The sequence below is a fragment of the Phalacrocorax carbo genome, chromosome 3 (genome assembly GCF_963921805.1).
Source record: "Phalacrocorax carbo chromosome 3, bPhaCar2.1, whole genome shotgun sequence".
Lineage (NCBI taxonomy): Eukaryota > Metazoa > Chordata > Aves > Suliformes > Phalacrocoracidae > Phalacrocorax > Phalacrocorax carbo.
The window spans coordinates 25,926,702-25,944,652 of NC_087515.1; the positions used below are offsets into that span (position 1 = coordinate 25,926,702).

Consider the following 17,951-nt stretch of genomic DNA (forward strand, 5'->3'; position numbering starts at 1 on the left):
ATGCTTTCCCTGCTAAAGTTTATGGGGATTTCCGGACTGATGTAAATGGGCAGATAGCCAGAGACTTGTCTTCCAGTTGTGTACCATTGATCACCTCTCAGCATATCATCAACTGAACACATAAAGGGCGGCTTCCCTTTGGAGGTTTTTCTGCTTCGGCATACCTATTTTCAACTCAGTAAAATAAACCCAAAATATTTATTTATCTGAGGTTAAAGGCTATATATATATGAGGAAGGTCTAGTACAAAACTTAAACAGCCAAGATTATACAGCTCAGGTCAGACTTTACCACTGAGTGCATCAACAGGCCGCTGGCATACTGCGCGCTGATCCACGGTCAAACTCACTCATAGAGGGAGGGTCTGAGAGGTTTTTCAAACAGCAAGCGGGCATCAGGACCATTACAAGGGTTCCTTAGACAAAATTGAAGTACAGGCAAATATACCAACACTTCCACTAAAAGAGAAGGGAACTTGCTGCCACCAAAAGATCCAGGAACTCTGACACCTGTCCTCCCACAGCCAGGTCTATGCTAGTAAATAAGACTCCAGAAGAAATAAATGGGTGAAATGAAATGAGGACCCAGTATCCCCAATACACGTTTTTCAGACTTCAGGCCAGCATTGCTCTGTTGCCATCTACTGAACGTCCACTAACAGCTGGGATGCATTAGGTGTTCTCCAAGAGGGCATCTTCCAGCTTAGTTTCATCCAAAAGAAATTCACTTGTGTGCCCCGAATATGGTCTGCAACAGGAACTAAAGCACAGTAAGTGGGGGTGGATCAGGAGATCCACTGTGAAGGAACAACCCTAACCCCATTGAGCACACCGGGGCACAGGCACCTTATAATGGTCTGAATCAAAAACCAAACGAGCTGTGTGGAACAGAGGCCCATGAGGTACAGCATTAGAAATCATTACAAATTTCATTAGGCATTACCATCATACCTCCAGCATTTAGGGAGCAAACAACCTATGATGTTATTGTGTTCTGTCTGTTACAACAGGTACACCAGGAGCTATTCAGAAGTTGCTGAGCCATGAAGCTCAGCCTGTCAGGCTCCAATTCAAAGAGTGTGTAATATGACCCAAGATGCGGGACACAAATTTTCTACGGCAGCAGTAAATACAAGCACTAAGATACACGCTCCTTTTGAGGAAGCTTTAAGCAGTTTGAGATAGAAAACTGAAGAACAATTACTCTACCAGGCAGCACTAACTGCACTGTGTAATGCTGGTTTGCTATTCCAGAAACAAAAAGGAACTTAGCAAGTCTTAACTGAGATGAGAAATATTACAAGCATGATGCCTGGACAAATGGACAGAGAAACAAGATTGCTGCTAACCCTTGGAGGCGCAGCTGAGCATGGAGTCTGCTTCCATGCACGCTGCAAGTTTACTGGAAAGTTTAAGGATTAAAATCACGCTGCACATCACTTTCTGTCCATATATATAAAACTCAGAATCCCCATTCTGTATAAACAAGCCCCAACTCATAGGCTATTGCTTTCTGAAAACAAGGCTAAATATTCTGCCACATACCCCAACAAGCCATTATAAAAGGACACCTCTAGAGAGTCAACAAGCATAAAGATTTGTATGAGTAATGTCATATTATTTTCAAACGGGTGCAAAGCAAAATGTAAGCTCTTTCCAGTTAATTTGGCTAACTCGGAGAAAGCCTCCCCATGGAGTCGGACGCTTACGAAAGCCACGCCGTCCTTGCTGAGCAGAGTCACGCGGAACCTGATCTCACCTGAACAACTGCAACAAAAAAGCAGGCCAGCTTCGACCTGCACAACCACGTTGCCCTCTCTGCAGTTCGGTGCTTGACAGCAAATTGATTTTTACTGGGCACACAGTGATCTGTGCACCTCCTTAAAATGCATTAGGCTTTGACTTATCTCAGAAATGAAAGAAAAGCCCATCCTGTCTATTAAGCCTCGCTATTTGTAGTCAACTTGGCATTCTACTCCAGGTAAGCAGGGTCTTCAAACTCACCTTCATCACAATGTACATATTAAAGAGACACACATAATGCTTTGCTAAGGTGGCATTTGCGAAAAGAACAAACATAATTTCTGACTCCCAAACTAAAATATCTCCCCCTATGAAAACGCACTGCAGCTGCAATCATGAGTTAATGTCCCAGTGCCAAGTCCAAATCAGAAGTCGGTAGAGCAGGATCTCAATTACTTTCTTGTTCTACATGTCTACTGCAGTAAGGATGTAACGATGAGACATATTACTATATAGCAAGTTACTGAAACTATATCCCTGCAATGAGATACAGAGCTTTTGCCCAGAACCAACAGTGACTGAAGCCGTATAGAATTTGATTAAACATGGCTTTTTACCTGAACCTCAAAATCAAGAGTTCTGGCTTTAGTTCCAGCACTGCTGCAGAATTTCCAAGATGGTCTGTATCAAGATTTTCAACCTCCCTCCCCTTTTTTCCTTCACTGCTGAAATGTTAACACTAATACATCTACTTACTAGGACACTTCTGAGAAAATCAACCAATTCGTAAGACTAAAGTATTTTAAGTAATAAGTCATTTTATTTCAGAAAAAAACCCACTTAATCATACTACGAAATAAACCAGTAAAACTGCTGCACGAACAGGAACCCTCTCTGTGCAGAACGCAGTATCTGTCACAAACTGAAAACATACTGCTTAACTAATAACAAAATGTTAAGTTTTTTAATCTTTTTTTTTAGTTAGGTTTTAACAAACTGAAAATACTAACTTAGCACAATCTAGAGCAACAACGCCCTTAAGGAAAGTTGTCTTTAATATTAATTATGATTTCCACCATTAATCAGGACAAAAGAATGCTTTAATTAAGGGACATCAGAGAAATCCCTTATTATTAAGCACTACCATCAGCTCCTAGTGAAGTTGATGAGAATTCTTCTGAATGTCAAGGCTCACCCCCATGCTCAGATGTCGAGGTACCGCCTTTATCTTCAGCTGCTACTCAGCTACTCTTTGCCAAATAGGTAACTTCTGTAAACTGAGGTGGCCAAAACGTGTTGCACAACTGTTAGCATTTGTTCCTGGCACACCGTTAGCACACAGAGGTTACTGTAAAGCAGATGCAGCTACACTGATGCTCACAAGCAATTCAGGTATGGCTCTTGTAACTATCAAGGTTTCCTCTGGCGTGCAGACATTTTGTGGCTGCTGTGTGAACAACAAGAGCGGTCACTTCCAGATGCCAATGCGTTAGGAAAGAAGTCAAGCAGGCTCAAGAGTCAGAGCTGTTGCCCCTCAAGGAGCAGTTATTGAACGGCAGCCAGCCCAGAAAGGCTGCAAGATTCCCAAAGCGCATACCTGTGGGTCACTTCTGTCTGGGCCAGCTCCTTCTTCCCCCTCCTCCCCACTTATCCCACCCCTCAAATAAAAAGGGAAAAAGCGTGTAAATTGCCACACCGATCTACAGGATAGCTTCACCTCCAGTGAAGCCCAAACAGCTGGAGGAGATTCATCTCAGCTGAACTGAGCCCAGGGTCTCTAGGTGATCTTATAACTACAGAATGATGAGCTGCTGGAAGGGGATAACAGCAGAGAAGAAAAAAAAAAAAAGACGTTTTGCATCCCCTTTTTTAAAAATAGCAATGAAGAGGAGAGTGCACTGGTATTTGCCTGCTTTGAGACTCATGTTTTTGAACAAGCCTGAAATTGCGCTTTGCACAGTGCCTTGTGCAGAAAAGCTCCAGTCTGTAACTCCTCTGTGGTAACACAGAACATAGGTGAGCGTTTCAGGTGTGTACACCCAGTGCTGCACTTCAAGCAACTCATCTGACAGATGATTTATGGGAGGGGCAGATGATATACGTCTATTTGTCACTCTTGCTGCATTCTTATCTCCACCAGAGGTTTTAGTCTTTGAGCAGTTTCTTTGGCAACAGAAATTCCTGGTTTCAATAGCTGTCATGTTGAAACTGTGTGGCATATTGTTACTCAAGTTGTGATGTACTTCCTGGACAGTTCCCCAGTGGCACAGGAGACAGATGAAAAGCAAGTTGCTACACATGGTTACTCTGCTGGTGCTCTTATTCTCAACTCCAGACTCTATTACTAGACTTGTAATATTGGCTGCAGTTCTTAAAGCCCTGTTCCCAGACATACACACATACCTTTTTCTTAAGACACACTTCAGTTTTGTTCTAGGTGAGAGTAGAGACAATACAAGAAAGAGGAGGGAGTCCAAAGAATTAATTTAGAGAGCAGAAAACTTCAGTTAAAGAGCATGGAAGCTGACATTATTCTCCAGCCTCTCTCACGTAGTCCTTGTAAACATGCTGTCCCTAGACTGTTAATTAAATACAAGTATGAATTAGACTAAATTCTTAAGAGAGAAAAAAGCCCTACTTTTGAATGTATTAAAATAATATTAATAAAAAATGCATATAGTCAACTCAACAGAAAACTAAAGCAAGTAAACTGACATGGGAAATCTCTGCCTGTTACATTTAAGGCCCTTGTCTTGCTAAGGTAATAGAAAGAAAGTACTTCAAGGCCTTTTATTGTAACCTCAGAAATGGAGCTGGTTAGTCAAGAAACAAGCTCAGGGTTTGTCTTGAGAAAGAAGCTGACTTACTTCATTATGCTCCAAGCACCCAATCATCAGCTCTGTTAGGATAACCACTCCGGTCCTTCCTACCCCTGCGCTGCAGTGAACCACGATCGGAGGGTTGCAGTTGTTGCTGCTGTCCAACACGCTGTTGGTATGGCGACGCACTGACTGTATCTCCTCCAAGTAAGCTGCAAGGTAAAATGCAGACAAGGTTGCAAACATCTATATGTCTAAATGTAAAATCTGGGGGAAAAAAAGAATATGGAAAAAGTCATTCTTTGTCAAAGTGGCAGTAATTTACTTCTTTTTTACAACATACTAATTATTTTGGCCAGGGTGCACTGAACAGCACTGAATCCAGCAAGTACCAGCTGGGTGTCAATTACTACTTGGGAATCTACTCCTTTAAATTAAATAGTTCTCTTAAAAAATTAAATTCTGTTTTCCCCTCTGCAAATCTCCAGGTCCCCTAAGCAGATGATTCTAGACATTACTTACAGCAATTCCTGCTATTAACAGGCTGGGATCAAAACAACAGCTAACTCCCATTGAAACTACTGCTTGTCAAAGCCAATATCAGATGGGAAGCGAGCATCCATCTGCCCTGTTTCCCCCCACACCCCCCTTCTAGAGTGAGACAGAATCTCACCCACGTCTCTGCTCAGGGTTTGTTTCTCAACAGCTAAGAGCTCTTCTGGGAGCTGACTGTCTTTGTTTTCCCTGAAGCCATTTCTAGAAAGCGCATGAGTCAATAACAGTTGCCTTGTGTGGCCATCCTAGTGTTCAATGCATTCTACTGCCAAACCGCACAGAGAACCTTAGATACTGGAAGCTCACCTAGTTAAACACACCATAAAATATGACTCTGACCTCTGAACATCATTCCAGCACAGCCTAGATGCGTGACAAAGATGACGGACCTCACCCAGAAAGATATATCCAGATGCATAACTCTTAGACACTTAGCCTCCCACCAGTCAGAGGGGAAGGTGAGATCTGAGCCAAACTCTCCTCCCCCGACTCTTAGTGTCACGGCACTGCAGCCTGAGAAGTCCTTTTGACACAAGCAGGCCGTGGCTGGAGGCCTACCAACATCAGAAAAGCTGCATTTTAATGCACACAGCAAAATGGGACTGTACGTGGTGGCAAACAATGGGGACAGAGGAAATGGGGACAACCAGGTTCCAGTTACTGCCATGCCCAACCACAGCTCCATGGGTTGGCAGGAGAAAAAGTATGAAACAAACTAGGAACGGGGCAACAGCTTTGCCTTAAAGACAGATCCAATGGCACTCCTTTGCCAAAGCCGAAATGTCATTCTTATTTTCTGCCCTGATGACAGAACTGGGAAAAGGAAAACATCTACATCAAGCTTCTACCTCGCAAAGGAGAGTGGATCACTAAAGGACTGTGGCTGTATCAAGACTGAAGTGAAACTAATGGGCCTTGCTGAGAGAAGACTTAGCAGCCACAGAACTATGCTGCTGCAGCTGCAAAGCTTTCAGGAATTAAGAGGGCAGGCATCTCCAACGCATCAGTACATCACATACAGACTCCTTCAGTGGTAACTTAAAGACCTCTGCATCAACCAGAGGTGTGGCTTTAGTTAAATAATGGTTGAATTCCTACAACTTAATATGGCAGTGTTTATTACTTGGTAAGAAGTAGGAAGTGCTATTAACTCATTAGATTAATATAATGGCTGTATTTTCAAAAATGCATGAACCAGGACCATGTTTAACTGGGAATGCCCTTAGCACTGCCTGGGTACATGTGGTTAGAAGAGTGGCAGCGAGTTCAGACTTACTGCATATACAATGGAGCCCTCTGCTCTTTTGCAATGAGCCCAACGCCTCTGGACTACTAAATGCTGGCTGTCAGCAATAAGGGCCTCCTACGAAACCGGAGGAGTTGTGCCATATTCCGCTAACATCTGAACCTCTCTCACCCAGACCTCTCTAATCCCATTTGCATGCAGCCTAGTATCTCCTACACTCATTAGGTAGCTGGGAAGTGGCAATAACTTATACTGACAGATCAGCCAGCAGAGGTATCCTATTATTCAAAATGTTCCAAGTCTTTAGCACTGCTGCTGCCTCTGATTTTCCTCCTGTTATATCAGATCTTTCAGGACCAAAATCCTCAATCACCTTACCTCCTATCTCTTGAATACCACTTTTTTTCTCCAAATCACAGCAAAGTACAACCTAGTTGAGGCCTTTGTATGCCACAGCAATAACCGTTTAATATCAGTCCCAGCTCTAACTAGGTGCAGTGAACTGAATCCAGTGTAAGCAACCTTTTCTTTGATCTATTTTATCATGCAAGTTAAAAGAAATCTTACATAAAAAGCCTTGGACTTCTTCTGGACACCCATGGTCTGGCCAGTCAGTATACTGCAAATGCCACACTGTCCTCTCTTGTCCAGAGAGAAGATGCTTGACCTTCAGACCAGTAGTTGCATAGCAGCCGGAGTCTGTGCGGAACTTAGTTGTCACCTTGAACTTCCCATAAGTGGCTGAGCTGTGCTTAGAACCCAGTTTAGGCCAATAACGATGACTCTTACTTCTTCCTCCCTCCTTAATAACCAAAACACAAACAAACAAAATAGCCATTAGTTCCTGCAATTAAAATTCTCTGCAAACAGAGGACATAAAACTCTTCAGATAAACCAACTATTCTTATTTCAAATTACTGGAAGAGCAAGGAGCATGCCACAAAGTAAAGAAAATATCCATTAAAGCTCTCAGCCATATAATATTTCTAAGTGTAAAAATGCTTGAAGAACTAACTCTTGTCTCATGGCAAAAGCCAGTGACTGCCTACAACACCTTGGTAAATATTCTCCTCCTGGGGAAGCCATTCCTTTAAATGGAAGGAGAACCTCTTCAGCAACTTTTAAGTATATGTTGTTGATGAGCCTTGGGAACTGGACAGTGACTTGGTGTGTTTCCTAAAGGCAGCCAAGCATAAAGCAGAACGCAGTGTTAGTTAGCAACGTGTGCCAGTTTTTATATCATAACACATACTTCTTGGATTACAATAGAAATAACTGTTTTGCTTGGTGTAAGAATAAAAAGATTTTTTTTTTTTTTTTAACATGGACACTTCTACGGAAGCAACAGCTTCTGGTCTCTTTTCAGCTGATAAGAGTGACAGTATGCAGAACTGGCCTTGCATGGGGTGGAGGTCTGTGTCATTTTAACCAGGAGCAGTTCAGCACTTTCACATTCCAGTGGAAACATCTTTGTTTGGTTTGGCCAAACCCAAGTGAAGCGGGGGAAGGGGGGGGCAGGTCTGTTTTTTTCGCTTTAGTACTTGCCAAACTGCATATCAGAAAGTTAGAAAATATAGTATTATAGCAGTACAAGCATATGTTCAAAAGGAGTAAGAGGAAAAAGAGTTGTTGACAGAAAAAGCAGGTTACTGGAGTGGGAAGTGATGATAACGGGAGATTTGCTCACACCAGAAAGAACTGTATTCTGTGATTTTACATACCTCTTCAGCTGTGACCATGGCTATAACGTTCACCCCCTGTTCCCACACCATCTGCCAGAAGTCATGGCACGTGTGCGGCAGAGGCCCTTGGGTAGCAATGTAGTGCCACTCCTCTCCACCTACAGTAACCTGGGAGTAAGAAAAAAAAAAAATACAGTCAGTGCCCACATTCTCAGCAGTGTCTGTGCCAGAACTGCCCTTGAAACAAAAGAGACCATAATGAAACCTTTACTTCTTTGTTCTTCCACTTCTGTTCAAAATTTCGAACAAGAATCGTCCTTTTGATAGGAGCAAACCTGACAAAACACAATCTTTGGTGCTTCCAAGTCCTTTCTTCATGCCCACAAACATAAAGCTTTGAGCAAAATGTCATCTATTTTTCTTGCCATTGCATCTGGATCATACGGATGAAAAAAAGACTTTTTTTTTTTGACGCCCTGTTCTGATATGGCTTAAGTACAAATAAGCAGCTGACTGCCTTCCCTGGGCTTGGTGACAGACCCATGATGAAAGAACAACTGAGCACCAGAGGAAGTGTCTATATGCATAAAAAAAGGCATCGCATTGCTGCAAATTAACACACCGTGGTGCAGAAAGCCTGAAGGTAAATGGCACTTTGCAGGAGGAAAGCTGAAGTCCTCCGCTGTTCAGGGCCTCAATTATTTTCCACTCAGGCAAAAAAATAATTTCTTAAACAGACCCTTACTACACTGATCACTGTTGCAGATTTGGCTGTCCCCAGAGGATGGAGGTATGCCCCCACACTGTACATGACACAGAGCCGAGATAGGCCTGTTGCCAGCTGGCGATGAGATCAAGACAGGCTTCATTTCAAGTTACTCTTCCTCACTCATCTTGGGTTTTTCAGTTCAGAAGCTGCAAACTACTATGAAGTAAACCCAGCACATTAAATGGCTTTCAAATGCCATGCGAAATTTAAAATTAGCTAAAGCTGTTGTCATGCAAGTCTATTTCCCAATAGATAACTGGATTACCAACCACACTTTATAGCAATATTTGTGTATTCGCATGACAACACATAATGAAATTATTTTTAAAGCCTAACACACAGATTTACACACTACAAAATTTTGTAGTGCCCTGAATAGACCCAGCAGTACCTTGGAGTTAACCAGTATAAAACACTGCATCGTTTACCTCACTGAAGCAGAGTAGGTAAGAGTAAGAGGCAAAGGTCTTCATACTTAGGCAGTTAAAAAAAACCAAATCACTTGTGTGTAAAAAATTATTATTTTATGACAGATTATTTGCTAAACATCAGGAATGCTTTATACAAAAAAGAATTTTTTCAACATTTTAGGTAAAAAGCCAAACCACTTCTAGAGCTACTAGGTATCATTTAAAAAATGTGCTTACCAGCAAAAAGCAAACCCAGATGAAGTAATTATTTTGGAAAGTTAAAATATTTTTCCTTCTCAGGCTAAAGACCTCTTAATTCCATATGCTAGCCCAGAGCTACTTCTCACAACAAAGTTATAAATCCCAGAGAAAAAGATTTACAACAGAAATGCTGACACATCCATAAATATCAAGGTGCTGGCGGACAACGCTACAAGGAGCAATCAATAACTCTGACAGGTTTAAGCATATACTAGGTTTCAGGTACAGGTCTTTTAATACATTTTCAGAAATAGAATCAATTTTTTATTCAAACAGCTGTTCATTAAGCTGAGTTACTTGGTTTTTTACACCTGTAACTAGCATAGCAATTGTATGATAAATTTCGCACTGCACTGAAAATGGTTTTCAACCCTGTAGACCAGCTCATTTTCATATTTCATACTATGCAGCGTTCTCCTCTGTGAATGATGGTTAAAACTACAAGACCAGTGCAGGTAAACTCTCCAAGTTCTTGTACTAGGTGGGAATGAATATAAACTGCACAGCACTAACCAGCACCTTGCACTTGGACTGGTCTTGCGCTTGCATGCTCATCTGCAGTCGTGAGTGCTGGTATAGTATTACTGAGCCCAAACAGGCAGGTGAAGGGGGCTTAAGAACTTTGTTGCTTAATCCATAAATTTAATTACAATTTGTCTCTCTGGTATAGATGATGATCTTAGTATCTTAACAGCAAAGGTCAATGGTAAATAAGCAGAGAAATACTGCAAAATTGTGAGGCTCGCAGGCTGAGCTGCAATCCTCCAGGCATGGATCTTATCAGGATGATATAGGAGTTTTCTTTGTGTACAGACTTCTGGTCCAAATACCCAGCCTCCTGGCACATGATATGAAAGGACCATAAATAGTCTGGAGGGAATGGGATGCCTGGAATGTTTACTGCATTCTAATGCCCTGACTTCAGGATATTAAAAATTGAATATTGGGCTGCAAACACACACACACACACTGTGCTACTGAGGTAAATTTTGCAGATGCAATTTCACCTTCTAAGCAAAAGCACATCTGCTTGGCTTCTGTACGCGCCGCTATGAGTGCGAGAGGAAATACTGGCAAGGACCGCTGTCATGCACCAAAACATTTGTGTGTGTTCCTAGGTGCTCTGAGAGATGTGTGCGTGTCCAACACACAAGGTAAAATGCGGACTCAAAACTGGCCAGGGAGAATTCTTGTCTGGCTAGTATTGCTTTGTGGGCATAATTTATGTTAGGAATCTTTTTTTTTTTTTGCCTCCTAACAAAGTAGATGAAAAATTTTGGGCTACGAAAATAATCATCATTGCAATGTCTGATTATGCAAAAACTCAGTACCTGCTACCTACCAGGCTATGTAGAAAAGTGATAACCTGCCAGGATCCTGGTTCAGAAATTGTTTTGAATCAACAGGATTTAACACTGTAAATCACAAACAAGGAGACCAGCACATCTCTCTAAACTGCTAAATACTTTTACTCCAAGAAAACATCAATTTAACAGGATATGTTATTTATTATTTTTGAATTATTTCTTTTTAATTTGGGTTTTGACAATGAGAAAATGCAGACAGCCCTCTCTGACAACAAGAGAATCCATCATGTGAGGGAGAGGAGTGCTGTTACTTCTCTTAGGGTAGAGTAAAAGCCGACAAAGGACTTTGCAAATAGCACTGGAAGCTTAAAGAAAAACAAGCATCTGCAGCCACTACAGGATAGTAGTTCACTGTTAAAACTGGCCACATTTGTAAGTAAGAGTCAGATCGTATCTTAAATTACTTCTACACTGAATTAACAAGAAGTCTGAAGTATCTTGATAAAAACTTATTTTGAAACAGAGAAGTCCAATGCAGTATCCAGTCAAAGACAGGGATCCCATTAGTAAGGTGTTCTCTTTATTCACACACACTCAAAATTTTTGTCTTTAAAAAAAAAAATAAATCACTCAACTCATGATAGAAGAAATATGTACTTGTATATATAATTGCATTAGTCATAACTATACACTCTTTCTTTGGACACGGACTACATGCATGGAGCTACATCCTTGATTTTTAAAAGTTGTATCCTATATGCTAGTAAATGGAAAAAAATATTTCAGTCAGGCCTTGTGCAGTATTTCTTTCAGGCTGCAGTCAGTCAGTTGCAGGGGCTCATTGTGCATGGGTTGTTGTAGTCCCCCAGTGGCCCACAAGGCTATTGGGACTGATAAATCAGAACACATACTGACTGAGTGGACAAAGTTTGCCTGCAGCTGTCTGTCTCTCTTGAAAACTTCCACTTGTGAAAACTCTGAATATATTTACTCCTCTCCAGGAGTAACATTGCCTTGCCCTGCACTTAGCTGCTCTTTCCTTCAGGTACGGGGTCATGACAACCATATTGCACTGGAGGTATTGGGGCTGGCTGACCCAACGCATTTTCATGAGGTTTAAAAAAACATGGCATCTCTTTCTACATTAACCAATAGAGACATTCCACAACCAGCTGGCAGAGATGGGTATAAAGAAGCAAGGATGCCTCTCTAAAATGACTTCCCAGTCTCTAGCAAATAAATCCACTCATGCATGTTAGTCGACAAGCGTCTCTCATTAGAGATGCCCACGCTGACACAAAGGTACAATGATGCATTCTGACTAAGCTACCTTTTCAGAATTTCCACAGTTACAGAAAATGCTGCTGTGCATCCAGAAAAGCAAACAAAGCTTTAACATACCTTTGTTTGCAAACCAAAGTTCAAGAAAGCTTTTACCTTTATGTGTGAAGCATTGATGTAGCCTGTATTATTTTCTTTGGTTGGCACCAGCTCTACTCGGTTCTCCTCGTAAGGAACGACCTCCCTGATGCGGTTACGCTCAGTGTTTTCAGGCAAGGCAGCAGTGGTGAAGACCCCGTCTGCCTTTTTCTTTGGAATCTGCTCGTATTCTGTAAACACCATCCCCTCTTCCAACTTCCTCTTCAGGATTTTGCACTAAGATTTAACAAACAGGAACACCAATCCATTAATTCCTCCTGGAAGAATATTTACTGCTAGACCTGTCCATCAGTTCTTTGACTTTCAATACATAGCCATAGTGTTCTCTTACTCATTTCTTTTTTCAGTTGCAGTTATCTCAGGAAGCATGACAAGCTTATATTTCTAAATGAAACCACAAGCAAATTTTACATTTTCACATTCCACCTCCACATTTTTTTAAGACTGATACTATAAAAAGCAAAACCATGCTAAATACAATCGTGGTTCAGTATGAATTTGTATGTGATTTCACCACAACATATATTTAAAATATATTTACAAGTATCTTTTTAGGAAGATCACACTGCGAGAAGCGTGATGTGGTCCACATTTTCAAAATAATTCCTAACTTGCACGCATGTGATTTTCTGTGGTTGAACAAAATCCCACTTACGTACAAGCGGAGGTTAACTTCTGTCGTCTGCATACCAGACAACACAAGGCTGTAAATTTTTTTCCAGAAATATTCTTTGCAAATATGTCTCCCAAATCTTAATGGCAGTAACTGTTTTTAATTTCTGAAATTCCATATACATGCACACACCCACATGCACAAACACCAGGAGGCAAACAACTATTAATATGGTTTTGTTTTTTTAAACTTAATCCTGTTAGAGATGTTAACTGAGTGGCTTAGCTGTATCAGAACATGAAAGACGGTATCTACGGATGATCACTGCAGAAAGACTGCCTGATCAAGTGAAAAATGTGAAAAATGTTAGATTTACAGCTTGATCTTGTATGACATTGCATGGTCATGTGAAACAGTGAAAAGCCTCGATTTTCACCAACTTCAGTAAACATTCAGGACTTAACACTTTGTGAGCATCCAAAGACACACCAGTGTTAACCACAGACCTTTTCCATTAATGGCTCTGAAAACTTGACACTTTTTGTCACATTTTAGACCATATTTTAATATTTTAGAAACTTCATATTGCTGGGAACAAAGGGAACAAGCAACATTTCCTGAGCCTCCATCTTACCCTCTCATCCATTGGCACCTTGGCTACTTCATCCTGGCTGTCCTCCGGCACTGGAACCCTAGCAACTGAGAGTCCGTTCAGTGCTGCCAACATCAAGGGCCTCTTCTGGGCCTCCAGGCCTGCCATCTTCTGCTTTTCTAGATTCTTTTGGCAAGAAAAGGCACGTTTTCATCTCTGTGTGATTATTTATAATGCCAGTAAAATGCTGGAATGTTTTTTTAATCTCCAAAATCTGCAACTCTCTGGCCAAGGAATGCAGATGATCACCATTAGCATCGTAAATTCAAATACAACCTCTATTCTTCCTGTTATTCCTCAAAGGCCTGCTCCTACATGAGCACAGAATTTTAATTTCAAAGAAGCAATCCCATCGTATAACACAGTTTACATGCCATCAAAAGACATACAAATACAATCTCAAGCATTTTTCTGCAAATATTATTCTGAACGTAGGACACACAAAGCATCACCCTGTTACGTTAAAGCAGCGCTACCGTAGCCAAGATACCTGGGGCATCTTTTAAAAAGTAATAATTTCCATCTATTACAACAAACAGTAAAACACAGGACAGTTGTTTCTCTTCTGTGATGATAATACTTAAAATGAGAAGTCTTCTGATGCACTCAGCTATTATGGCGATTCAAATAGCACCCATGATATCTTTCACACTAAAAACTGAGCTCACAAATCCCAGAAACCAAAAGAAAACCGCAGCAAGGGAGGGATATTGTTTATCGTATTCATGCATCATATTACGCTGCGACATGGAAAACCCAAGTATGAATTTTAAATTTATCCTGCTGCCCTCCTTATGCCACTGGGAGCTGAAACATCAAGCAAGAAGACAGACCATCCCTAGAAGGAACCAAATTATGGATATTTTATTCCATTTCCTTAACAGTTCTTTCTGCTAGATTTGGAAGGAGGGATGAGCACAAGGGAAGGCTGGTTCTCAGCGTGCATATGGAAGCTGTGGCCACCACACAGGCAAAGCTCAGCTCCTGGAAACACACTACTGAACCTGAATGCCCTCAGACATATGTAAATTACTTGATTTTTCAAAAGCCTGAGAGCTTTTGCCTCACCACAGGGTTCCTCCAGAGTACTAAGTAGAAAACAAACAAAAAAGCAAAGCAAAAATCCAGAATGACTCTGCTTTCTTTTCTTACTTCCACAAAGCAGGAAAATGCAAGTATTTTTAATTTGTTTGGAGATTGTAGTATTATTACTATTTGCAAGGTAAAATAGAAAAGTCTGTTTAAAACATCAAGGTCATCAAATTATCATTAATATAACATGTGATTCATATGACAAGAGAGAGGTCTGCCTGTGTTACGACTGCTGATCTAACCTGAAACCACCTTAAAAGCTTAATGCTAGCACCACCCCTTTACTTTCAAAACAACAACAGCAGCAGCACCTTTTGACCAACAGCTGATCTGAATGATTATTCAGAGAAAGAGTACTAAAACAACATCTCTAAGCTCTCTTCTTACCTTCATTTCCATCCTAAAAACCTTTGGGTTCCTGCTTCTCAATATATTTTCTTTCCTCAGAATATAAAAAAGCATACCTATGCTTGCTGTTACACCAATTCCGACAGTATTCATTCATGAAAGATTGTTTTACAGTCAAGTATCTACATTTACAGTTTAAGATTCTGCAACGAGTAAATTCAGTCTTCATGATAGTGGCCCAAGTTCGATTCCTATTACATCAGTGTAAGGATCACCAAACAAGAAGCACTACAAATATGTTTAGATATTTTTTTTTAATATAGAGTAGATTCAAATACTAACTAATTACTGATCTAGTACATTACAAACTCTTTTCTGCTCTGGACTATTTAGATGCTTCATTAATTTGTTTCAGAAATTGTTTTTGTTTCAGTCCTCAATTCTGAACAAAAGAACCGCGGCATACACTTTGCTTTCTGTAACTACAGTTGCACTTCCTAGAGTGCTACATCAAGCACACACTAAGTCACTGAAGGGTAAGCACCCCTCGTATTTCTGCCACTGCTTGCAGTGGCACTGAAGCCTTTAAATACTTTTTATTCTAAACTCATCACAAGTTTAAAAGGACCCTATTTCTCATACGTGGATACATTTTTGAAAAAATAAACAATCCAGACCCTCAACCACCCAGCTCCTACGTCTGCTGCTTCTGTAATTAGATAGTCATTCAGTTATTGGCAAAACTGGCAATCCATGTTCTACAGCTACCAGTGTTTTATTTGGATAACTACATTGTACACAGCAGCAGGAAAGGCAATCAAAGAGATAATTTGAAAGACTCAAAAGTTTCCATAATGTTATATATTATGTGATACTTAACATCCCTGCAAAGGAGGAATAAAACACTAGCACCGAAACGCAATCTCCTGACCATCTCAGCAAACACATTTCAGACTCATCCCGGCCTCAAACCCACGGGGGCCAGAGCGCCGCACAGGCAGAAGGGGAGCAGGCATTGACGGGGGCTTTGCAGCCAGCCTCCTCCTCACCCACCTGTGTGCTCTGCCACCCACCTCGGGCTGCCAGGTGGAGGCATCACCAGCTGGATCAGGCACGGCTCTCGCTGGCAGCTGATTAACCACAGTGGAGGAAGGAGGCAAGCCCAACAGCAGCACATGGGATCAGCTCCTTTGGTGGCCATACAGACCCACGAAACCAAATTTTCTGTGGCACTTAACATCTTATTTCCTAAGTCTAAGCAAATCAACACCTTCCCGCCCATGTGTTCCTCACAGTTTACTGATCCAACTGTTTTCTGGTATAGAAACTGACCTGTATGATTATTAATTTCCAAGAAGTCACTGCAACAGAGGAAGGCACTTACCCTCATCATGATTTCTCTTTCTATAATGCTGTCCTCAATAGAAAACATTTCAGACACAGGCCTTTCCTTAACAGGTTCTTTCTTGACCCTCTCCTTCACACTTGTGAGGTCAGGCTCTGAGATAGAGGGCCCAAGCGAAGACCCGTTTATTGCCATCTGATCAGTTCGAGAGACACTAATGGCTTTGGAAGGCCCTGGCCTCATGGCCTTGGCTCTGGCCACAGCCACAGAAATGCTAACATGGTCCTGCCTCAGGGCTCCATTGCTGACGCTTTTACGAGGCCCAGGATACTCTGGAGGAGGTTTATTTGGTATTCTAGCCAAGGCAGCTTGCAGCTGAGCACTATACTCCATGTTCTCATGGAGGGCTGTTATCTGTGACACAGATTCTGGGGTTTCTTCTTCCTCTTCACTTTCACTGCTATGTATCAGCATTGTGGCATCGGAGAACGTCTTTTTGTGATGATAATGAGGAACCTGCTGAACTTCATGCCCCATCTGAACTGCCTCTTCTGGCTGCACTTGCTCCCGCAAAGTGTTCCTGCGTGGCAGAGGGGCGTTTAAAGTTTTTAATGCCATGGCTTCTATACCACGTACCATATTGCTGATGACCTCCAAACTATGGCGCTTGTTCACAGCTGCATGATGCTTCACTGCCATGAGGGGCTCGCTGACCTCCTGCAGCGACTGACGGACGACTGGCGAGCTGTCCTCTTGGAAGGTCTTTACTGAGAGCTGAACTTTGCGAGTGACTAAGTCAGGACTGCTCCCACTGACATACTTGTGCCGGTGGCTTGCCAGGTCTGGTGTGCTAGTGGCAGGACGTGGGCGCGGGTATGGAGGTGGGGGTCTGAAGAGATAGTTCTTTAACATGTGAGTGGTGTTGTAACTCTGGCTGCTCTGCAGCTGCATGTTAGCCAGTTCTGGTGTGCTGACAGTGTGGGATATGGCACTGGCTGCTGTCTTATTTTGCACAGCATTACTAGGATTCATTTGGTCAGATGGGGCAACAGGCTTGTTATAGCCACCACCCTGGGGCCCGTATGTAATCGTGTAAGGATGTCTCTCTCGAATCTCAGGCTGACTGTAAACTAGATCTTCTGGCTGGTTATAAGCATGCGTGTTTCCAATATTGAGATTCCTCAAAGACTGACTTTGGCTATCCATCTGGATCACCCCTCTCTTCATTTGCCTCATGACAGTTTCATAATCTGGAGTTGGCCGGTAAGATGGTACTATGATTGCACTATGTCTGTGGCTGGGGATATAGTCTGCTCTCATGATGTCGCTGCCAGGGATGCTCAGATTTGAGGACACTGGAGATGCCTGGATGAAGTTCTGTGAGCGATTGAGGGAGTTCATGCTGTGGGCACTGCAAACGCTCCCATTGGGTCCATTACCATTCAAGTAGCTGAAGTCCACTGGACACCTGTCCAAACTGGTCTGAGACCTACAGTAGAAAGTTTCTTCATTTCCGTGGAAAATGCTATCTGTGTAGAGCAGAGATAAATATGTTGACAGTTTTAACATACAAGGACTCACTCAGTGTTAACAAAACTTCACATACAGGCTGCACCAACAATTACAGAGACAGCTTAGTGTACAACAACTGCAGGGAACATTTGGTCTTG

General features: G+C 41.8%; 1 protein-coding gene across 2 annotated transcripts in view; it reads right to left on the reverse strand.

Annotated features, from left to right (window-relative positions):
• Window positions 1-17,951, reverse strand: part of PTPN14 (protein tyrosine phosphatase non-receptor type 14) — a 123,212-nt gene that overhangs the window by 7,019 nt on the left and 98,242 nt on the right. For both annotated transcript variants that reach the window (XM_064446229.1, XM_064446230.1), the window contains 6 exons: window positions 16,321-17,810; window positions 13,479-13,622; window positions 12,229-12,447; window positions 8,084-8,212; window positions 6,930-7,164; window positions 4,610-4,773 (listed from right to left, as the gene is read on the reverse strand). In XM_064446229.1, coding sequence (XP_064302299.1) covers window positions 4,610-4,773; window positions 6,930-7,164; window positions 8,084-8,212; window positions 12,229-12,447; window positions 13,479-13,622; window positions 16,321-17,810 — 2,381 coding nt within the window. The remainder of the gene's footprint in view (window positions 1-4,609; window positions 4,774-6,929; window positions 7,165-8,083; window positions 8,213-12,228; window positions 12,448-13,478; window positions 13,623-16,320; window positions 17,811-17,951) is intronic.